Source organism: Neoarius graeffei, chromosome 20 (genome assembly GCF_027579695.1).
Source record: "Neoarius graeffei isolate fNeoGra1 chromosome 20, fNeoGra1.pri, whole genome shotgun sequence".
NCBI lineage: Eukaryota > Metazoa > Chordata > Actinopteri > Siluriformes > Ariidae > Neoarius > Neoarius graeffei.
Genome location: NC_083588.1, coordinates 63840834 through 63865873, shown reverse-complemented (window position 1 = coordinate 63865873; position 25040 = coordinate 63840834). Strand labels below are relative to the sequence as shown.

Here is a 25040-nt window from a genome sequence, read left to right as displayed (position 1 = left end):
AGCATTAAAGTCTGAAATCAATTTTTTAGTTTCATGTACTGTCTAGGACTCACCTGCTTTGCCCGTCCTTGAATCTCCACTGATCCTGCAACAGCCAGGTGCTCCATGTGCTGCAGAACAATGGAGTACTGGCCATGGCCTGTGGCAAGGTCAGTATCTGTTCCATATCGCAGGAACACTTTGAGGGCTCTGTAGACATGAGGAATCCAGCGTGTCCCCTTGACGGTGTGCAGACCTTCACACCAAGCTCTTGCCCTAGTTGATGGGGCTCTCTCTTGGATTTTCCACTGAAGTGGTAGGTCTTCCACACGAGATGCAGGAGATCGTACACCTGGCACACCATTGGTTCCTTCTTCTGCAGGGTCAGGATTGCCAACTCTAGTCTGTGAAGGCAAAAATAGTTAAAAACAACCTTTTTCTTCCCCTCTGTGTTACAAAAGTAGCTTGTGTGTCTGTGTTGCTGACAAATGTGTGTGCGCATTCATTACATTATTATCATGCAGGAAAAGAGTCCCGGCAATGGAATAGATAGGTTTTTGTTAACTTCTTGAAGGATGATAGTGATGACCCTAGTTTAGTATACATTATATCTGCTACCACATAATCATAACCATATTTTTTCAGTTACAAACCTGTGTGGCATGCAGTGGATGGGGATAATATGCTCCCCTGCCTCTCTTTGGAGGAGAACAATCACTCCTCCACGGTGGCCTATATTCACTGAGGCACCATCTGCCCCAAAGCTGATGAGCTTCACCAACCACGACCCCCCATTGTCCTCGGGGTAAACTGCACTGAATGCAGCCTTGGTTGCATCCAGAACACCTTGAAGGACAACACAAAAACATGAAAAACAAACAAGAGATTGAGTGAATTATGCATTTATGAAACTGTACAAAAATGAAGGTTTCTTTCTAGCTGCTGGATTGACCACTTACCAATGGCATGGGAGTGTTCAAGAGCCTGTTGGCCAACCAGTAGAGTGACTGGTTTCCCACCCTCCACCAGACGCACATAGACAATCTCGCACTCAGTGTTTGATATGTCAGTGTCTCCATCGATGAGGACTGCAAGGTACTTTGCTGTTCTCAGTTGAGCAGTTAGGCTCTCTTTCAAGAGATCAGCAATTTGTCCAATCATTTCCGCACATCTGTATGAATAAGAACACTGTCATAAAGTGCTTGTAGTTCATGCAGTCACATAACATGACTGACAATTTGTTCCAAACATTTGTTGCAGCCCTATCATTATACGAAGAATATTAAAATAAACTCTAAAAACTAACATTCAAAATTCTGCATGGTAATAATTCTTAATATAACTTCATAAAAAATACAAAAAAATCGAATTAAACACACTGCTGACAACTTAATGCTGATACCTACTAGGGATGGGCAGTCAGAAAAGACACACAATAACCTACAAAATAAAACAGACTACCACTGCTGTGTGCACTTCACCCCGACTGGGCCCGTGGTGGTCATGGCCCAGAGTATCCCTAGCTGGCAACAATGTATAATGCCCGCTGTCAATGGTAACGGGAATTTTCACAGCAGAATCATGCCAGCGTATCACTTCGTAAGTAGAACAGTCAGCCTACACAAACTGTCTATAGTCATATCGTTAACATAGATGTGGCCAGTCCTTGCACGCAGGTGGGGGAAATTAAGTAGCCTACTAATGCGAACATCGTTTGAATTGAAAAAGTTGAAAACGATCATGACATTGCCTCATAATTAAACTGAAGGCTGAAACGTCAAATAAAATTAATCATAAACTTTTTGTATGTTTTTTCTCATGTTCACAAGTAGCCGTATTGTAAGGGGGATAACGTATAGTCCGCGGGTGACAATAGGAAAATATTTCTCTCCGGCGTCGGGATGCTGTTCGTCCTGACGGGAATTTTTTTTCCTATAGGCTAGTCGCCCTTGGACAATACATTATCCCTTACATAATAATGATCATTATAAAATACAATATTACCTCACGTGGTTGTCGTAAGTTGGGTTCACATCAATGCCATTCTTCTTGTGCAGGGTGATAAGTGGCCCAAATCTCACAAACGGCTCTTCCTCCTTGGCGATGAAGTAGGCAATGTTCATTTTGATCTTGAGCTGTCTCATTGCCTCCATCTCCGAAATCTTCACCTGTCTAACCAGGGCTGCGTCCACCGTCGAGCCTTTGTTCTGTCGAATTAAATAACCGTCTCTGCAGGCGATGTACCGTTTAGATATGTTGTGTTTCGTGAGACTGTCTTTTTTAAAGTGCTGGTTTCCAGTCACAAATGCCGAATTCCCTGCTTGATTCTGCCCTTTACAGTATTTGCAGTACATTAGCTCGTTTTCAAAAACTAGCCATGGAAAAAGCTTGATCCAGTCAGCCTGAAACTTGTAAACCTTACTGTTTACACCACTGCCGGTAGTAGCACTACTATCCCTCACTGTTGTCGTATCCATTTCTTCTCTCACGATATCCTCCTCTCCCTCCTCGGATCTCACACGAGTTCTTTGAAAATACGACGATATTTGATTTTGTAACATTTTTAGGTTTACGATACTGACGCTGAGTGAACAAATGTAGCACTTTCCCCTGAGACGATGAAAAGGTTAGAACGTTGAGAGTCTTTGCTTTCCCGCCACTCAACAGAAATGCGAGGCGTCATCGCACGTCAAGACGTGTTCCAACAGTTCTGATTGGTAGGGTATGAAAACTAGAAATAAGACCGCACTTTGTTATTATTTTAGGGGCAAAATGCGAATGAAATGGCTGAAATCGGTTCTCGCACGTGTGCTCCCATTCTGTTTTTCCTACTCGCACCAATCTATTTTTAGTCGCATATGCGAGTAAAATGGTCGCACTGTACAGCCTTGAGCAAAGCAAGTTGCCAAGTACAGACCATATTTATGCCACTTGATTAAGGATTTGGGCTTAGTGTTGCCAGAGTATGTTCATTGTAACTGCTTCTTTTAAAGTACACCTATTCTAGCATACTTGATAAGTCATCAGACTGATTCCTGTTAGTGGATTTGCACTGTCCACTTAAATAGGAACACCTGTTCTCCTGCTCAATTTTATTTGTATAGTGTTTTAACAGTGACCCCGAAGCACCTTTACCAAAATGTATAAATTCCAGAGATAAAATGAGTTATCTTTAATGAGCAACCAAGAAATGAGGGTGGTAAAGAAACTCCCTGAAATGAGGGGGGGGACCCTTAAAGCTCACAGGCAACAGTTTTAATTTTATGCACATTTGAAACTTTGTTTAAAAAAAAAAAAACCTCTGTAACTTTCTTCTGGTCCCAACAAATATTAAGTAATTAAAATAAGTTAGTGTGGATCGTGGCAAATTTGTTTGGCTATTTTCATGACCACTTGGCGCATTTCATTTAAGCCAAACAAACCACTTGAGTTGAGTCCACTTCAAATTTACTTACATGGCCATTTGACTTGAGTGCAGATGTGTGTTCAGGAATTTCCAAAGAAAAACCATGCCTTATTGTTGTGCAGTGAACTGTAACAATGGGACCAGTTCAGGAAGAAGTTTACATTTTTCTGAGAGAGTGGATTGTGCATGTGAAGCCAGAGGGGTTTTTTTTCTGGAAGAGGAGACAAGATGGAGAGTGGATTGTGCGCATGAAACAAAATCAAGCAGTCAAAGAAGAAACAGAGCAGCAATGCTCAAGCAAAAAGGAGAAGATTGGAGGTAAACATTTTTTACTTTTGCTTGCAATTGACAGTCAAGAATCTTGAGGGATCCTGTACAATCATTGTGGAAATGAGACAAAGGGATATTTCCTTGCTTGGAGTAGGCTATAAATAGTATAATGCCATGGATGGCAGGCTAATGTGGCCTACCGGCACACTGTCCAGTAACTGTTACCTATATCCACCAGGAAGAGCGGTTTAATTATTCTTCAAAAGGGCTCTTATTTAGTATTACAAAAGTAGGAATTTATAACTATCAGGATAAATCGTTTGGGCGCGAGTCTCATTGAGGTCTGGGGTCACCGCAATCAGAGTCAGCCGAGTCGCTGTCCGATTCCGAGGCTGCACAGTCAAACCAGTGAGCCATGTTCACAGATTGCTTCGCAACGGCCATAGGTTCATACATGTATGGTTTCACATCTTGATATTCAATTTGGAGAGTTCCTACTTCAAAATCACTATCGTTTTCAGACATTTTACGCAGCCTCTCATGACCAAAATCCGTACACGTGTGCTTGGTTTGCAAGTAAACACAGAGCTGCTCCCAGTCTGTGACTTAAATGATGTCATGACGATGGTCCCCTGGCGGTGAAAGTGTGCATAAGTGAGATGTAAACAAACCTTCGGAAATTGGTCAAAATGGTATACCAAGTTTTATTCAATTTTAGGGTGCAAATTAAACACTAGGAAAACTTGAATTTGCTTTTTGGGTCGTTCTTCTAGACAAAGTTGATATTCTACGTTTCACTTCCGATCATTTTAAGGAGATTCAGATTCCTATCCTCAGCTGGGTAACCCCAGATAGGATGATTTTTATTTCCCTTCTGTAACTACACAGGCAAAAAGTATAATTGTGTAACTTGGAAAATGAGCAACAGTGTCCTTACTGAATTCATTATGGTTTTAACTTGTCTGTTGAAGTTGTCAGCTGTTCAATGATGGAGACTTGAGTGCAAAACTGATCATAGCAATTGCAGTCTGAAGATGATGCAATGAACAGTCACAGCAGTCATTATGGTTTCTTTGTGGTACCATTTTTGCATTTATCCAATCAGCCAATTCTGTGATGGCACACTGCATAAAATCATGCGGATACACTCCAAGAGCTTCCAGTAATGTTCAAAGATTAGCATGGGGGGGGGTGGGGTGGGGGGGTGAGCTCGGTTAATTGTTGCATGGTTTTTGGTGCCAGATGGACTGGTTTGAGTTGTTCTGAAACTGCTGATCTAGACTTTTCACACTGAACAGTCTCAAGAGTACACAGAATGGTGTGGAAAAACAAAAAGCACTTGATTCTGTGTTTTTTGAACAACTTCTCTTTCACCCCTGCTGCCTCCTTCCCCCACTACTACTTCCACTCTTAACTTATGATGCATAGTGTGCTACATAATGCTTTGCCTGCTAGCTATTAACAGTTAAAGTAAACCCAGTTACAGTAAGTTACCAAAATGTATAAACTATAGTTGACAGCACCTTAAAAGGTATGATTAAACATACACTAATAATTGAGAAATTGTTCAAGGTTAATTGATTAGTGATAATTAAATACATGTTTCTAAACACAATATTAAATAGTAAAAATACAATGGCTATCTAATGTGCAACTGGGCAGTAGGTCTTACAAGAGAAAGAAGGGCTGCATTAGTGTTCCTGAGAACATTCTCAACCATGCAATTAGAAAGCAAGGCGTGTTTAGAGAATGGGCAGACTTCTTTGCCCATAATGATGCAATGGTTGGTGAGTCGGTATTGTTTGCACATTACTAGAGCTTTGTGACCAGCTATGCTCAAATCTAGAAAGACAGTGTAATCATGCCATATCTATCCAAGTGCAGGTATTAACTGTCTTGGGGTTCCTGGTTATAGGTACCAGTCACAGGGTATTCAGTGACCACACAGGAATTTCACAGCTATCATTTAGCCACATCACACGACCTGTGCTCCAGGTCATCATTCATTTGTCTCCTGTCTACATTAATTTTTCATTCACAGCAGCTGAACAAGTGCATGTAAAAGTCTGTACTCAAAAGGCTTTCACAATGTTGCGTCCAATCAACAGTACCCATGTTGCCATTCCAATAACATGATGCCTGTATGCCAATACTCACTTCCATTGCTTGATGGAACAGATAAATCGTGGGTTAATTCATTTTGTGCACCAGCAGCTAATGAAAATGCTCATGCAGTGGTGCTTATGATGCCAGTTGGTATGCAGATTGACATGTATGAAAGCATCAAAATTATCAACAAATAACTACACTGTTTATGAATTGTTTTATTCATTTTTCTGACAAGCGCCCTGAATGTAGAATTGATCGGAGCCGGAGACTGGTGCACCTGCTTCAACTCTGCGACTACCTCAGAGGCTGATTGATTTAATTTTTGTGATTGCCAGATGACCTGTGATAGGACCTTCCCGTGACCATAACCTTGACTTTCAACAGAGACTGGTGATGTAATGACAATGATGTTTCCTGAATGGGGACTGCTTTACCTGCTGCTGTGTATTTGAACAACTTCTCTTGCTGTCACTTTGCACCTGACATGCTCCTCATCTAAGCATGAATAAATAGTTTCACATTTGAAATGTTATGAGTTTATGTACACATCAACCCTTAATCATGTAATAAGCCAATCTTCTAAGGCTGCAGCAGTCACCATGTATTGTCTGAGCCTCTCTATGATCTTTTTATACCCAATCATGTTCCTGATTTGTTGCAAATTAAGCAAATAAGTTGTGTGCATTACACAACTTTCAGTCTTTTGTTGCCAGTGTCCCAAATTTTCTGAAACATATTGCTGACCTCAAATTCAAAATACGCATGTTTTCAAAAAAAAAAAAATTGTTTCAACATTGTTGTCTTTGTACTATTTTCAATGAAATATAGGGATTCCATGATTTGCAAGAATTGTGTCCCAACATTTTTGGGATTGTATATTAACAAATTGATAATCAGTTAAATAAGACCTGAGCCAGGAGAGGGCTGTTCCCATAATTCCAGTGATGTTTTCTAGTCTGTCAAAAGAATGGTATGAGCAGTGGTGTCAAAGGCTGTATTAAGGTCAAACAAAACAAGCAAGTAGACACAGCCCTGATCAGAGGCCAGCAGTAGGTCATGTATTACTTTAACCAGTGCTACCTCTATGGTAAGGTCTAAATGCTGACTGATGCATTTCATGGATATTATCTTTATGTAGATATGTGCATAACTACTGTGCCATGACTTTTTTTTTTTTTCTCCTTGGATCTTGCCAATCAAGGGGAGGTTTAATATTGGACTATAGTAAGACAGCTGACCAGGTTTGAGGTCAGGTGTTTTTAACCAGGGGTCTGCTAACTGCTAGTTTGGGTACATAGCCAGTACTAAGGGAGGAATTGACTTTTTTTTTTTAAAGAGGTTCCCTTGCTTGTGGTATTATGTTTGAAGAGTTGTGTAGGTAAGGAATCTAGTATACAAGTTGAAGATTTTGATGTGGAAATTATTGGAGTTCTTTTGATTTCTCTAAGAGGAGAGAAACATTCTAATTGCTGATCTTATACTCTTATCTAAAGGTTTACTTACCAAATTGTCTGGCTTTAAATTAAAACTGGTGACTCTAAGGCCCTCTGCATGCTCTTGCGACAAAGCTTTCACAGATAGCTTTTCGCAGACAGTTGTAATTTATCGTTGAGTGGGGAGTAATAGGCGTGCGCGATGTTATTCACCGGCACAACACAAGGGGGTACGAAATCGCTAGGAGTAGTTGGTGGGTGTGGTTAGTGGAGTGTGTTTATCCTCCGGTTACTTATAATGACTAGAACTGGAGTCGTATAGATGTATGTACTTCCTCGATCAACCGCTCTTCGTGCTGCTCCATCTTCGCTCATGTTTTTAAAAATGGCGGTAGTGAAAACAAACCAAACCGGGAAAGTAGGGAAGCGGAAGTGCGTGTACAGTGGATGTAGAGTGGACCAATCGGAGCCCTCTTGTCTGCGAGGCTTCTGCGGTGGTCACAATTTTTGGGAGGTGCACGCAGAGCGTCTGTGAAGGGTGGGGGGCTACGCAGATGCCATCTGCGACGCCATCTGCGAGGACTGCGTTGTCAGCATAAATTGGCCTTAAATTGACCGTAGGTGTGAATGTGAATGGTTGTCTGTGTCTGTGTCAGCCCTGTGATGATCTGGCAACTTGTCCAGGGTGTACCCCGCCTTTCGCCCGTAGTCAGCTGGGATAGGCTCCAGCTTGCCTGCAACCCTGTAGAACAGGATAAAGCGGCTAGAGATGATGAGATGGGAAGGGAATTGGTCTAGTATTATATGCAAGCTTCCTTCAAATCCTGCTCACCTGGAAGCCTCTGCTTTAAGGCAAGTCTCATGTCTAGCTTGGAGCATTCCAGAGGGAACAGTCTTCCCTTTAGTGTTGGGACTGCCTCCCAGTCTAGGCTGGGGAACCACCCCCCACAGTCAACTGTGAGCTACTGCTCATTTGTTTATACCCTTGCTCTCATATCAGAATGCAAGCAACTGAAGGAATGGCTGGGCTGCTAACTCTCACGCAATGAGCATGAGACACACGCATTTGACTGTCTTCACATGCTCACACGCCATACCTCTGATTTCTCATGCTAGAAAAAAAAAATTTAGTTTATCTATCTGATCTAGGCTACCCATTGCATCATGCCAACCACTTGCGATCGATCAATTACGCCTTACACACGGCTAAACAGGCAGAGAGGTGTTCCCTTCTGTACACACTCCCCTATGGTAGGTGGCGCATCTAATGATGCTGCACTCACCGGAAGTTGGATAATTGCCTACTGTCAATTTAGAGGAAGGAGGGAGAAGGTAGACGGGTGTCTCAGACAGGTTTGTACATATGCATGCCCATGTGTTGTGTTACTGGCGTAATTATGAACTTATATAAAGTTTCTTAATCGTTTTAGCCTATAAGTGTTGAGAATATTTAATGCCATATCGAGAGCTGTGTACTAGGCATGCTAAATCATTATAGGCCTACTGCCATGCCACAGCCTCCATCTTCCCCAACAAGCAGCACGGGAGAGCACCTCCTCAGCACACATTTATTAAGGCGCATTTTTAGTTTGTTTACTGTATGTTATCATACTTTATGACTATTTGAAGCCATACTGGAAATGTTGTAAAATAAAGCAAGGAAGAGATATTACAAATGCAAGAAGAGCCATTAGCCACCATGCCTATTATTTATTTACAGGGTATTTTTAATTATTTATGATGTATGTAATTGCTCAGTTAAAGTAAATAAAGCATAGTCACCTGTAATATCAAAGAACTTGACCGTTTTGCTGTAGGCCTGCCTACCACTCAGAGCAGGTAAGATTCAGAATAAACACAAGAAACTTGTCCTCCAGGAAAAGGCATGTTGTGACTGCGTAGATTTATGAAACCAATATGACTATTTGAATTCTTTCAAAGGTAAGATGTCCCGAAGGGTAAGATCACTGGCAGGACAAAAGCAGAATATTTTATTTTGACAGTCCAGCCAAGCCAGAAAAGACAGACAGAACAACAGACAGAAGAGCAGCATTCAGAACAGACAGGACGACAGAGAGAAGAGCAGGAGACAGGACAGACAGAAGAGCCGCAACAGACACCATCCCCCCCAGAACAGCAGCCCAGACATGGCCCAAAGGGTCGCGCATTGTCTGGGGCAGCATCATATCGGTGTGCTTTTAAAAATGAGTGGACCTCTACATGGCCATTCATTACCAGAGGGAGCCTCAACACGCATTACTGGTGTGCAGTATGCCGTGTGGAGAACACGTGTTGCCACCAGGGTGTAGCGGATGTAGTGCACCACATAAAAAGCAAAAGCCATCAGGACAAGCAACAGGCTCTTCAGTCCACAGCCTCAATATCCCAATATGCAGTGTCTGCTCCCTTTGTTGGGGGGGATGTCTGACCAAGAGGTTAAGGTATGCTGTGTGTCATGGTCCTGTCAAGGTTAGTTTTTGTGTCAGGTTGATCATGGTATCATCATGATTGATAGTCTTGACTAATTCTGTTTTTTTTTTTTAAAATCTCTGCATTGTTTTACAGTTGAGTTTTCTTAGTTCTATGTCTTAAGAGCTCAATAGGGCACCTGTGCTGTATTTTTTTCTGGTGTCTCTTTAAACTAAACTATGTTCTTTTAGGAGTGCTAATAACTTCTTTTCTTACAGACAAGGAGGGCTGAGGTCAAAATGACTGCAACTTTAGTTGAGCACAATGTCCCACTGGCATTTTCCGACCACCTGGGGCCTGTACTGAGAGTGTTTCAAAGACTCCAAAACAGCTCAAGAATGTGTGCGCGCTCGAACAAAAGCTTCACGTATAGTCAATGAAGCACTGGCCCCATACTTTACAGAGGAGTTAGTGGCAAAAATGAAGGAAGCACCCTACACCTTGATAACAGATGGCTCTAATGACACAGGTATTTCCAAAATTATTGGATATATTTTTTCCTCCATTATGATCTTGCCTGATTTTAGTTTTTAAACATCTATGAAAACGCAAGCATTTTATGCTTTCATGCTGTCATTACAGGAGTAGAGAAGATGAACCCATTAACTGTCCACATTTATGAACAACAAAGTTGTCCATCACTTTCTCAGTATGTGCACAACCAGCGGGAAGAACTGTGGGGCAGCTGACATGATTTTCTCAAAAATAAATGCTACCCTCGAAGAGAAGGATATTCCTTGACGGTACTGTGTGGGTCTGTTGGTAGACAATGCCGCCATGAACATTGGTCCACACAACTCCATCGCCTCCAGAGTCCGAGAGAAGCACCCAGGCATTTACATCCATGGCTGCCCGTGTCATGTAATTCATAACACTGCAAAATCAGCAGGGGCAGGCTTTTTTGACGTGAGTATTGGCCTGATGGAACTTTGGATGTAACTTTATTTCACTGTACTGATGACATGCAATGTTTTTACAGTTTAATTCATGTATTGCAGGTGTCCAGTTTGATCTGGAGGACCTGGTAGTCAATATCGGATACTGGTTCAAGGGTAGTACAAATCAAAAAGGGTACTTGACAGGTGTGCATTTGGTAGTACCAAATTATAAATATTGAAAATACAGGGCATTAGAATACATATGATTTATAATGAAATGTCTATAACAGTTTTGTGAGCTCCGTGAAACAGAGTACAGTGGTGCTTGAAAGTTTGTGAACCCTTTAGAATTTTCAATATTTCTGCATAAATCTGACCTAAAACATCAGATTTTTGCACAAGTCCTAAAAGTAGATAAAGAGAACCCAGTTAAACAAATGAGACAAAAATATTATACTCGGTCATTTATTTATTGAGGAAAATGATCCAATATTACATATCTGTGAGTGGCAAAATTATGTGAACCTTTGCTTTCAGTATCTGGTGTGACCCCCTTGTGCAGCAGTAACTGCAACTAAACGTCTGCGGTAACTGTTGATCAGTCCTGCACACCGGCTTGGAGGAATTTTAGCCCGTTCCTCCATACAGAACAGCTTCAACTCTGGGATGTTGGTGGGTTTCCTCACATGAACTGCTCGCTTCAGGTCCTTCCACAACATTTCCATTGGATTAAGGTCAGGACTTTGACTTGGCCATTCCAAAACATTAACTTTATTTTCTTTAACCATTCTTTGGTAGAACGACTTGTGTGCTTAGGGTCGTTGTCTTGCTGCATGACCCACCTTCTCTTGAGATTCAGTTCATGGACAGATGTCCTGACATTTTCCTTTAGAATTCGCTGGTATAATTCAGAATTCATTGTTCCATCAATGATGGCAAGCCATCCTGGCCCAGATGCAGCCAAACGGCCCAAACCATGATACTACCACCACCATGTTTCACAGAAGGGATAAGGTTCTTGTGCTGGAATGCAGTGTTTTCCTTTCTCCAAGCATAACACTTCTCATTTAAACCAAAAAGTTCTATTTTGATCTCATCCATCCACAAAACATTTTTCCAATAGCCTTCTGGCTTGTCCATGTGATCTTTAGCAAACTGTAGACGAGCAGCAATGTTCTTTGAGAGCAGTGGCTTTCTCCTTGCAACCCTGCCATGCACACCATTGTTGTTCAGTGTTCTTCTGATGGTGGACTCATAAATATTAACATTAGCCAATGTGAGAGAGGCCTTCAGTTGCTTAAAAGTTACCCTGGGGTCCTTTGTCTCCTCGCCGACTATTACACGCCTTGCTCTTGGAGTGATCTTTGTTGGTCGACCATTCCTGGGGAGGGTAACAATCCCAGCTAACAAAATTGTTCTGAGAACGTTCTAAGAACTTTATTCAAATGTTACGGGAACGTTATATGGTAACGTTCTGAGAACGTTATTTAGGAAAGTTTTTATTTAGTTCTTAGAACATTACACAATAACGTTAGTGTGTAACGTTCTAAGAACGTTACATCATAACGTTAGTATAGTGTTAATACAATGTTAGTACAGTAATGTTCTAAGAACGTTGTCAATAACGTTCTAAGAACGTTATTTAGGAAAGTTTTGTAAAAGTTCTTAGAACGTTACACATTAACGTTAGTGTGTAACATTCTAAATGTTACATCATAACGTTAGTTTAATGTTAGTACAGTAATGTTCTAAGAACGTTGTCAATAACGTTCTAAGAACGTTTTTTAGGAAAGTTTTGTAAAGTTCTTAGAACGTTATTTGCTAACCTTCTTTCAATCCATATAAAACAAAAAGAAATGCTACATTCATGCAACTTTTATTGAATGCTGATGAACTTAAGATCCTCATTCTGCAACTGTTTCTCATAAAATACATTATAATTATTTTATCCAGGAAACTATTTGGAAATGTCCGAGCAGTCTGTGTGTGTGTGTGTATATATATATATATATATATATATATATATATATATATAAGTGTGTGTATATGTATGTATGTATGTATATATGTGTGTGTATATGACAAATGAACTTACCTTGACAGTTTTCTTTCCACGATGAGGTGCATATTTTAGTGTTTGAGCTATCAGCTCCTCCACCTCAAACACCTTGACGAGCCGCGTGCAGGCTTCTGTAAGAAAAAAATATAATTTTGTCAGAATTCAATTTATCTGTCAAGGCAATTTCACCAGCTTTCAAGGCAACTTGACAGCATATCTTTATGTAATCTTTTACTTATAAGTTATACTTGTAAGAGGGGTAAAGTTAACAATGAAATATTTGCCCAATGCCAGCCTTCTCCCTGTCCGAACACTTTCTCCCCTCACATTTAAAAAAATCAATGTGACTTCAGTTCACTTACTGATCAGCACGCTGCATATGGCCAGATCTCTGAAGTTCTTTTTCTTCTTCATGCCCTTCATGCTGTAGGCAGCCAGGACTTCATTTGTGGCAATTCGCCTGAGCATGCGACGCACTTGGTCGCCTGCATGAGCACCTCCTAATGAGCTGATGGCAAATCTACACTTCATGTGCGTCCAAATAAACCGTGTTAACAGCATAACTTGAACAACAAATAACACTAAGAATTTCTTTGATGCTTCATTCAAACCGTGATATATAGTTTGTGGATGGTATGATTTAGTTACCTTTTAGGAGTAGATTTTTCCACACCTCTGAAATAGCTTCGACCGTTGACTTCTCGCTTGCACAAACAGGAATGACATCACATCCGCATGACCAACGAGAACAAGATTTGTCTTTTAAAAAGGTAGCGCCATTTTTAGTATGTAGGCTCGCATGCAGTAATAAAACAAAGAGTGGTCCGAGAAAACATCCGAGAAACATGGATATCGGTTTACATATAAAAACATGTCAATAGTGATATAGATTGACAGTGGCAAGTGGGTTATTTAGCCTAGATGTACGGGGTTTTCTTCCCAAGGTTCTTGGGAACTCAATTAAAAAAAAAAAGTGATTAGTTTAAACATTTTTATTTGCAATTGGGAAACAGGCGCATTGCCTATACAAATCTGTGATTACGGGTTAACAGGAAACACTTTTCATCAAAACTTTAGGGATTTTAACCCAGCTTCCAGCCTTGATATGGGATTTTAATGTACCTTAAGGTTGAATGTAGATCTTAAGCACTCGAAAGGCTGAAAATAAATAATGAAACACGCTCAATTTTATATTAAAGCAAGATTTCATAAACGAAAAAGACTTCATACTCCAAACTGGTCAAAATATAACAGAATAAAAACAAAATATAAATGAATAACCTACACACAACGTCCCCAGGACGTTAATAGAACGTTACCTATAACCCTGGGGAAGGGGATGGCGGGGGTTCTTCCCCATAAGCTGGTACCGGGGTGGGGTGGGGGTCGTCATACCCATAAATATACGCTGGTGCTGAGGGGGAGGGGTGGGGATGCCACACAGGAACCTTAGGGCAAGGGGCAATCAGAAGGAAATTTAGCCAGGGGTCAATGAGAGAGGCAGGCACTTAGTGCTTGAGAACAGGAAGAGAAATTTGACTGTGTTGAAGAACATTTGATTTAATCAAATACAGAAAATGACTTCTTGATACTTTAATTCTTAAAACGTTATAACAAATGATTATTGAATCAGTTCACATGACTAACCTACAACGTCCCCCGGACGTTTGTAGAACGTTACCTATAACCTCCACATAACGTTACTAGAACATTCTTAGAACGTTTTATGCAAAACACCCAGACAGTTCAGAGTGACAACAAATTATATATAAAATGAATCAATTTTACGATATTGAAACTACAACTGCTTCACAAGTAGTAATGGTGTTTATATTAACACAAATCAAATTTTATCGTTTCTTTTTACAATTGAGGCTAAACAAATGTCACTAAGGTAAATTTATATGTACTCCATAAACTTTATATTGGGAATAAATAAAGGCTCCTAGTGCTATATTTTGAAGAACATTGGATTCAATTCATGCAGAACTTTATGACTTATTCATACTCCAATGCTGAGAATGTTATAAAAATCCTACAAAGATACTTGGATCAGTTCATGAATTACCTACACACAACGTCCCCAGGACGTTAGTAGAACTTTAAACCTATAACCGCCACATAACGTTACTAGAACGTTCTTAAAACGTTGCAAAACTGGGCCAGTTCAAATTTATCAACTTTAAAAATACTTTCAACTTTAAAATACATAACTGTGAAAGTACACATTTACAAATATAAAGTCTTTAAATAAAAACTTTATACAATCTTCATTGAAATGAAAACATAGATGTCTTTCTTTGGGGTTTTTATGTAAACTATTAACTGATTGAGAATGAGCAAAAACGAGCCATGTTGTTTTGAAAAACATCTGATTTAATGTGGACAATAACTAAGTTCACACTAAAATGCTGAAAACATTATAAAATCATCCTTGGCACGTTGTGCATTAGGTCACATGAATAACCTACATACAACGTTCCCAGAACATTAGAACGTTAACAGAATACTTAGAAAAGAATCATTTAACCTTACAAGAAGTTGGGATACAGTGGAAAAATAATTCCCAAAGGTATTTTGATTAACTTGACTTGGCCACTGGGAAAATTGATTTCCATGAGCCTGAGATTGAAAACATTATAAAAATGTCCTGAGAACCATAACCTAGATATAACGTTATGAGAACGTTAGGTGTTAGCTGGGATGGTATTGAATTTCTTCCATTTGTACACAATCTGTCTGTGGATTGGTGGAGTCCAAACTCTTTAGAGATGGTTTTGTAACCTTTTCCAGCCTGATGAGCATCAACACTTTTTCTGAGGTCCTCAGAAACCTCCTTTGTTCATGCCATGATACACTTCCACAAACATGTTGTGAAGATCAGACTTTGATAGATCCCTGTTCTTTAAATAAAACAGGGTGCCCACTCACACCTGATTGTCATACCAATTGATTGAAAACACCGGACTCTAATTTCACCTTCAAATGAACTGCTAATCCTAGAGGTTCACATACTTTTGCCACTCACAGATATGTAATATTGGATCATTTTCCTCAATAAATAAATGACCAAGTATAATATTTTTGTCTCATTTGTTTAACTGGGTTCTCTTTATCTACTTTTAGGACTTGTGTGAAAATCTGATGATGTTTTAGGTCATATTTATGCAGAAATATAGAAAATTCTAAAGGGTTCACAAACTTTCAAGCACCACTGTACATGGAGATCCTCATGCCCATCTCCGTTCATTGGTTAAGTCTTGAGCACTGTGTAACACGGATCCTGAGACTTTATGAACCACTGGCCAGCTACTTCAAATCTGCTAGTATGGTGCCTTACATTGTTATGCAGTTACAAATGCCACTGAATAGTTAACTGTACACTTGTTACTGACAACCCTGTTTTTTTGTTGCTTGTTCTATTCAAGATGAAAAGCAGGTGAGGTTCAGGAGACTTCAGGCAGTGTTCACTGACCCCATGACTGAGGTATACCTACTGTTCTTCCAGGCCAGCATACCAACATTCACCTCATTTAACCACCTTCTCCAGCGAGAGCAGTCATCAATATTTTTGTTACATGATGAGGTACAATAGGAGAGCGGGATATGATTCTGCTGTCTTTTCCATTCTGGGTTTTGTTGCTGCTATCTGCTGGGAGCTTGTACAGCAGGTTTCACCCAGTGTTTTACAGCTATAAACATCTGTGTTGTAGATGCTAAAATTCATTCGCAAGCTGTGCATGAAGTTCATGGTGTCAACAGCGCTGCAGGGCTATGAACCGTCTCATGAAATTCCCTATAAAGAAAAGGCCAACCATTTACCAGGTCAGTGTTTGAAGATTAAAATCAATCAAATTGAAATTTCTAATATCAAAGTGATGAGGCCAGACTATAGGGGAACCTCATGTGATGCTTTGCCTTGAACCTAACCCTTTTTTTTGCCTCATAAGGAGAAACCTGGTAAGGTTATCCTAGTTCTTGTATTGACAATGAGCTTCTTGCAGATCATCAGCATAACTTAGCATTTCTGTTAACCTGATTTCTTGTATCTTTGGCAGGAAGAAAGCTGAACATGGGCTTCACCACCAGGGCTAAGCTCAACAGGTTACTGGATGATGGAGACATCACACCACAGCAGATGGAGAAATTCCAAGATGCTGCTTTGGCATTTCTGATCAACACTGTGGACTATTCTTTGAAGAAGCTGCCCCTCCAAGAGCCACTGCTCAAGCATGCCAAATTTTTAGATGTCCGACAAAAGTCGGAATGTGACAGATATCCTTTACTTTGTTGAGAGGTTAGGATCTTTCAGCAATTACTACTTATTTTATCTAAAATATCTTGAATTTGTGGCCAAGCTAATGGCAAGGCATTTTAACCATAGAATTTTGCCTCTTAGAATGAGCTGTCCCTAAGTGGCATCTCTTTTTAAGTGTGTGTTTGTACTGCTGTTGGTTGATGACCATATATCGAAAACAAGTAACTTGTAACTGTACTTTCATAAGTTTCCCCACCTGCTCCCATATCATGGACCATGACCTACTGGCAGAGGAGTTTCTGGTGTACCAGACAATGCCATTGCCACCACTCAGGAATTTGAAATCGAAAGCTTCTGGGCTGAAATGGCTACATGGAAAGATAATGTAAAGCTTATTTTTGTACATCAAGAAAACAGGTAGAAACAACCTCTTGAGCATTATTAGTACCAGTACATATAAAGCATCATGGTAGATGTATGTATTTTGTCTATGCATCAACCTATACTCATTTGTCAAAAGAGATAAAAGGAAACATCACATGAGGGCATATTTCCATTGTGGTCTTGACTCATTTGGCACAGGTGACAGGAGTAAGCCAATTTCAGAGGCTTGCTGTGATTTCGAAGCTGGTCCTTTTCCTCCCACATTCCAATGCAGATAGGATGTTTTCTGTGGTGGGCCTTAACAAAACATAAGTTTGGCCCTAAATGGTACCCTTTCCTCAATCATGACTAAAGATGGCAGACTTTAAGCCCTTGTCCATGATCATCAAGGAAGGCAGCCACAGGCCTGTACAATCAAGTGCACAAAACTTAGGACTTCTCTAGCTTTTTGTGAACATGCTGTTGAAACATTGTTCAAATTCAGTTTTTTGCAGCACATCTGCTCACTGTTGACCTGGCTACTTGTCCAGGGTGTACCCCACCTCTTGCCCGTAGTCAGCCTGGATAGGCTCCAGCTTGCCTGCAACCCTGTAGAACAGGATAAAGCAGTTAGAGATAATGAGATCTGCTCACTATTTAAGCACTTGTGTATTGCTGTTTATGTAAATGTTCTGCTAAACCCAGTGCTGTGAAAATGCCTTGAATGAAGATTGGAGGTCTCTGAAAGACTAATCATTTTTTGAAGAAACCTAATGCTCTTCAGAATGCAACAGTTATTCAAAACATCAAGGACAGGATGCAAAAGGCACATAGGCAGTGAAAACGCAAGGGCACACATTTTGGTACAAATAAGTAGCTTAATTCAGCCAGAATTTGACCTTGCATAGTCTTCAAGTCAATCCAAAAAGACTTAAGGTGTCAGTTAAGAAACTGAAGTTTGCACAAATTATGCCACATTCAGTTTGTCCTAAATGGACATATTTGCTAGCCTCTTTCATGAACATGACCAAAAACATGTAGGCTATGATTTAATAACCTATACAAGTCAGTTGTGAATTTAAAAAAAAAAAAAAAAAAAAAAAAAAAAAAAAAAAAAAACACACACACCTGATACAGGGTTTCAAGGAGAGCAAGACAGGTAGAGAAGATTTGTCAGATAACAGGCCCTGATGAATGCTCTATTACTAAGAAATAAATTAATATAGCTTAAGTATGACAAATTTAAGCCCAACTTTGTGTGCACATTCCCACCTATGGCCAAGGTTCAGCTTTGTGTTTCAATACTGTTCAAACTTGATCATTTTAATGTTTCTTGTAGCACATGCACATTTTGCTTACTGTTTAAGAATTGTCCTTTTGCTGATATTTTTCCCCATGCCAGTCTTCTGCTGAACCCAGTGGTGGGGAAAGCCCTTAAATGCATAATGAATGGTCAGTGAGAGACTCTTATTTTTGCAACAGTTATTAAAAACATTGTTTCAATTCAGAAGGTGTTTAGGCTTAGCTGATGAAATATTTTCAAACATGAACTTGCCTTTAAATCTGAAACAGGTCTATAGGGCTACAGGAACATTGGCAGTCATCTGTAGTTTTCTAGCGTGGGGGCTTTTAAGCCAAAACTTGCTTTTGTTGGCCACAAGCTGAAGGCCTGGCAAGTCAGGGTGTCAATGTAGGTATGGTACAGCAGGCCCCTCCAAAAATCCACCAGAATGCAGGAACATCTAAATCCAAAATCTCAACCCCCTTTTCATTGTCCATCTCCAGCTGGATGACCCACAAACAAACACCAGAATGCAGGGGGACAAGTGAAGATCAAACTGAATACAAAATTCCCCACTTACTGCGTGGAAAAATTGCCATCGACCCCCCCCCCCCCAAAAAAAAAAAACCTCACTCCAAGGAATTGAAAAGTTGGCAGCCCTGGATTGGACAGTTATAAATGTTGACTTCAAATTATTAACCCTGAAACAAGTGAACAATGTTCTCCTCAAGTATTTCAAATAAGATCCTGGTTAACTCAGTTTGAATTGGCATCAAAAATCCACCCTTTATGTTCCATAAACAGGGCATCAACATACAACAGACCTGAAAACAGTATAGAACCCCAAGCTGAAGTTTGGTATCAAGTGGCTATAACTTGTGGTTGTTGAGAAAGATGGTGTTTGACAGAGGTAACCCAGTACTGCCTTCCAAACAGGGGTATAATAAAAAGGATCTGGTTTAGCTTTTGTCTGCAAGGGCTAAAAGCTGGAAAGTAAGATGTTAACCTGTGTGGGTGTACCAGGGTTCCTTAGGGAATATCAGCCCCATTAGTTATTCCATCACAGTAAAGCCCCGTTTACACATAGCCAAATATCTATGAAGACATTTATGCGGTTGCACCTCTCATTTACACAAAGAGGTTTCAGCCACTGAAAATGGATATCTTTGAAAACTCTGGGCAAAGTGGAGACTTCTGAAAACTCCATTTTCATGCCTGCTTGTAATTCATGGAAAACAGTTTTAGGTTTTCCCGATATGCATCACAGAACAATATTTGCAGCAGGCACTCAATATTTTGGTTTGATGGTCTCATGGATGCAACACGGGTGGTTGTCCTTTTTACATATTTACAAACACTTTGCTTGCATTTGGAAATAGAACTACAACTGCTTTATGAGGAGCAGAGGAGAAGGACTGAGGAGGGCTGCAGTTTTTCAGGCACTTTTCCTCCCACCAAGACAAAGGCTTGCTACTTACCAACGTTGCCATCATGTCATTTGTATTTTCATGATTCTGATAGGCTAATATGGCTTTATACTTTTCTGCCACCTATGTTTGGCATGCTCATAATAGCACTTGGCTGCATATCTATGCAGATCCATGTAAATGCAGATATTTTGGAGAACAGTCTGGTGCAATTGTGGATATTTTTGAAAACTGAGAGGCAGGGTTCTGTTTCTATACATACCCGGGTATGTGTAAACTAAGCATAAGAGGGCTGGCTTGCATTCTGCCCACAAGACAAGAGATTGTACCCAACCAGCTCAGAAGGGGGAAAAGCCCTCAGATTTGTAACACTAGAAACCTACCCATGTTCAAGCAAAGGATGCTAAAGGTAATAAGGAATCACAAGATGAGCTGCAAGTCAGATAGTCTCCAGAAATTGCGTGAGATCAGGCTGAGAGGCTGCACAGGAGTGGGCCAAGAGTTACCTGCAGGCTGCGTAACAAATGCAATGCCCCTGAAGAGAGCTCCTATGGTTGAGGAGATGGACATCAAAAAAAAAAAAATAATAATCCCTCGACTTTCTGGGTGAGGAAACCTCTGCTGTCAGGATGCAGCAGAAGACCATCTTGGACCTGGTGGAAGAGGTCAAAGTTCTGCGGCTGCAGAACATGGAGAACGCAAAGAGGATCGCCTTTCTCGAGAACAGAGTGGAGGATCGGGAGCAATACACCTGGATAAATAACATCATTGTGACTGGACTGCAGATTAAACCCCGGTCATATGCTGGAGCAGTGGTGAGAGGAGATAGAGGAGCAGAACGAGGAGGATGCCAACTCTGGAGCAACAGGTGACCGCATTCCTGCACTCCAAAGGGATAGAGGTAAAAAGCACAAACATTGAAGCATGTCACCCTCTCCCAAGCAGAAGCAACACAGACAAACCAGCTTTAATAAGATTTGCCAACAGAAAGTATAAAATGCAACTGTTAAAGCAAGGGAGGAAACTGAAAAGCTCAGACATTTTTCTAAATGAGCACTAACCCCCCCCCCCCCCCAAAAAAAAAAAGTGTAGACGCTGCAAGAAAGGTGAGACTCCTGAGGAAACAGGGGAAAATCCAAGACACTGACACAAAACTGCAAAATATTCATAAAGCTGAAGGGATCTCCAGAAGAGGCCAAGATCCTGGTCATCTGAGAAACTGGACAAATTCTGAGGGAGTCAAAGCAACTTACAATCATGACACAAGGATGGGACACTGGACACAAGAACTGGACACTTTCCTTTATACTGAGCATAAAACAAGATATGGAAAATATTGATCCAGAAAATCTTTCAGCATCAATATCAGCTGCTGGTATTACAATGCAACAATCAGAAGGAAATAAGATATCAATTATTCATTTCAATACTAGGAGTCTGTATGCCAGTTTCCATAAAATGAAGGAATCTTAGTGAGTTCAATACTCACTTCAATATAATAGCCATATCAGAAACTGATCAAATGATGAGATGGGAGTAGATTGAGCTAAACGGGTATAAACTATCAAAGAACAAAAGAGGGGGAGTGGCAATACATGATAGTTTGGAATATAAAGTTAAAGTGATGGTAGCTGTTGATTGGATGGAGTGCATTACAGTAGAAATGTGTTGTGAAAAAAATGAACACTAACTGAACACACTAATTTTATATATATATATATATATATATATATATATATATATATACACACACACACCCCACACCCCTCCTGGATCAAGCATAGAAGTTTATAGATTGGATGGAAAGTATGTTTATAAAAACACAGGTGTCATGTACATCTGTGGTGATTTTAACATCGACCTCTTAAATCATAAAATGACAAGAGTTCATTAACTCAATGAACAGTATGGGACTGTATCTAACTATTACTAGACTAAGCAGGATCACTTCTCACAGCACCACTTTAGATATATTTACTAATATCCTGGAAAATATAGAGAGTCCCCTCCTAGAACTGCCACCTTTTTGTGGTGGAGGAGTTTGTGTGCTTGAATGATCCTAGGAGCCATGTTGTCAGGGGCATTATGCCCCTGTCAGGGTTTCCCAAGGCAGACAGGTCCTAGGTGACAGGCCAGACCAAGAGCAGTTCACTAAAACCCTTATGGAGAAACAATTGAGGACCGTGACATCACCTGGTATGGTGCAGCCGGGGCCCCACCCTGGAGCCAGGCCTAGGGCTCGTATGTGAGCGCTCGGTGGCTGGGCCTTTGCCCATGGGGCCTGGCTCAGCCCGAAGAGGTGATGTGGGCCTGACCTCCTGTGGGTTCACCACCCACAGAGGTAGCAGTAGGGGACTGGTGCAGTGTGGATTGGGCAGCAGTCAAAGGCAGGGGCCTTGACAACCCGATCCCTGGACACAGCGGCTAGCTGTTGGGACATGGAATGTCACTTCGCTGGGGGGGAGCCTGAGAGGTACTGGCTGGAGATAGTTGGGCTCACCTCCACACACAGCTTGGGCTCTGGAACCCAGCTCCTTGAGAGGGGCTGGACTCTCCACTTCTCTGGAGTTGCCCATGGTGAGCAGTGGCAGGCTGGTGTGGGCTTGCTTATAGCTCCCCAGCTCAGCTGCCATGTGTTGGAGTTTACCCCAGTGAACGAGAGAGTTGCCTCTCTGTGCCTTTGGATTGGGGAGAGGGCTCTTGCTGTTTGTGCCTACGGGCCAAATAGCAGTAGAGTATCTGGCCTTCTTGGAGTCCCTGGGAGAGGTATTGAGGGGTGCTCAGACTGGGGACTCCATTGTGCTACTAGGGGACTTCAATGCTCATGTGGGTGACGACAGTGGCACCTGGAAGGGCGTGGTTGGGAGGAACGGCCTCCCCAATCTGAACCCGAGTGGGTTTTTTTTATTGGACTTCTGTGCGAGTCAGTTTGTCCATAACAAACACCATGTTTGAGCATAGGGGTGTCCATAAGTGCAGTTGGCACCAGGACACCTTAGGGTGGAGGTCGATGATAGACTTTGTCGTCATTTCATCTGATCTCTGGCCCCAAGTCTTGGACACTCAGGTGAAGAGAGGGGCTGAGCTGTCAACTGATCACCACCTGGTGGTGAGTTGGATCCACTGGCAGAGGAAGAAGCTGGACAGACCTGGCAGGCCCAAACATATGGTGAGGGTCTGCTGGCGGAACACTGTCAGGGAGGTCTTTAACTCCCACCTCCAGGAGAGCTTTTCCCAGCTTCCGAGGGAGGTGGGGACATTTGAGTCTGAGTGGACCATGTTTTCTACCTCCATTGTGGCCGCAATGGTTTGGAGCTGTGGCTGCAAGGTCTCTGGTGCCCGTCGTGGTGGCAATTCCCAAACCTGGTGGTGGACACCAGAAGGGATGCCATCAAGCTGAAGGAGTCCTATCAGGCCATGTTGACCTCTGGGACTCCTGAGGCAGCTGATGGGTATCGGCAGGCCAGGCATGCTGCAGCTCTGGCAGTTGTGGAGGCAAAAAACTCAGAACTGGGAGGAGTTTGGGGAGGCCATGGAAAAGGACTACCGGTCGGCCTCAAAGAAATTCTGGCAAACCGTCCGGTGCCTCGGGGGGGGGGGGGGGGGGGGGGAAGCAGTACTCTGCCAATACTGTTTACAGTGTGGGGCTGTTGACCTCAACTGGGGACATTGTCAGGCAGTGGAAGGAATACTTTGAGGATCTCAATCCCACCGTCATGTCTTCCATTGAGGAGACTGAGGCTAATGACTCAGAGGTAGGCTCATCCATTACCCAAGCCGAAGTCACTGAGGTGGTTTGCAAGCTCCTCGGTGGCAAGGCACCAGGGTGGATGAGATCCGCCCTGAGTATCTCAAGTCTCTGGCTGTTGTGGGGCTGTCTTGGTTGACACGCCTCTGCAACATTGCGTGGCGGTCAGGGACAGTGCCTCTGGAGTGGCAGACTGGGGTGGTGGTCCCTCTTTTTAAGAAAGGGGACCGGAAAGTGTGTTCCAATTATAAGGGGGGGGGGAACCCACCACACTTCTCAGCCTCCCAGGGAAGGTTTTCTCCAGTACCCTGGAATGGAGAATTCGACCAATAGTTGAACCTCAGCTCCATAGGAAGAATGCAGTTTTCGTCCTGGTCATGGAACACTGGACCAGCTCTATACCCTTCATAGGGTGCTTGAGGGGTCATGGGAGTTGGCCCAACCAGTCCACATGTGCTTTGTGGACCTGGAGAAGGCATTCAACCATGTCCCCTGTGGTATTCTGTGGGGGGTGCTTTGGGAGTATGGGGCTCTTTGCTAAGGGCTGTCTGGTCCCTGTACGAATGGAGCAGGAGTCTGGTTTGCATTGCCAGCAGTAAGTCAGACCTGTTCCCAGTGCATGTTGGACTCTGGCAGGGCTGCCCTTTGTCACCGGTTCTGTTCATAATTTTTAGGTGCAGCCAGGGGCCGGAAGGAATCCTGTTTGGGAACCACAGGATTTCATCTGCAAAAAGCAGAGATGTCCTGTTGGCTTCTTCAAACCAGGACCTTCAGCATGCACTGGGGCAGTTTGCAGTTGAGTGTGAAGCAGCTGGGATGAGAATCAACACCTCCAAGTCTGAGGCCATGGTTCTCAACCAGAAAAGGGTGGCTTGCCCTCTCCAGGTTGGTGGAGAAGTCCTGCCTCAAGTGGAGGAGTTCAAGTATCTCGGGATCTTGTTCACGAGTGAGGGAAGGATGGAGCATGAGCTTGACAGGTGGATTGGTGCAGCCTCTGCAGTGATGCGGTCACTTTACCGGTCTGTTGTGGTGAAAGAGCTGAGCCAAAAGGCGAAGCTCTCAATTTACCAGTCAATCTACGTTCTGACTGTACCCAAAGCTCATGACCATAGGTGAATGACCAAAAGAACAAGATCACAGATACAAGCGGCCAAAATGAGTTTCCTTCGCAGGGTGACTGGGCATTCCCTTAGAGATAGGGTGAGAAGCAGAGTCACTCGGGCGGAGCTCGGAGTAGAGCTACTGCTCCTCCACATTGAGAGGAATCAGCTAAGGTGGCTCGGGCATCTTTTTCGGATGCCTCCTGGACGCCTCCCTGGGGAGGTGTTCCAGGCATGTCCCCCTGGGAAGAGGCCCCAG

At 42.1% G+C, this 25040-nt stretch overlaps 1 protein-coding gene across 1 annotated transcript; it reads right to left on the bottom strand.

The window, feature by feature from the left end:
• Positions 1–693: 693 nt before the first annotated feature.
• On the bottom strand, positions 694–2333 carry LOC132869095 (uncharacterized). The gene is made up of 4 exons (XM_060902446.1): positions 1984–2333; positions 939–1150; positions 758–825; positions 694–711 (listed from the first exon to the last, which is right to left on the bottom strand). The coding sequence occupies exons 1-4, from the start codon at positions 2331–2333 to the stop codon at positions 694–696; spliced, it is 648 nt and encodes a 215-aa protein (XP_060758429.1).
• Positions 2334–25040: the final 22707 nt, after the last annotated feature.

What these genes read in the sequence shown, in the direction of transcription:
- LOC132869095 (XM_060902446.1), bottom strand. Translation starts at nt 2,333, where the DNA reads ATGTACTGCAAATACTGTAAAGGGCAGAATCAAGCAGGGAATTCGGCA. An exon ending in ACTTACGACAACCACGTGAG is followed by an intron (nt 1,151 to 1,983) that starts GTAATATTGTAT and finishes TTATTCATACAG; the next exon opens with ATGTGCGGAAATGATTGGAC. An exon ending in TGAACACTCCCATGCCATTG is followed by an intron (nt 826 to 938) that starts GTAAGTGGTCAA and finishes TTGTCCTTCAAG; the next exon opens with GTGTTCTGGATGCAACCAAG.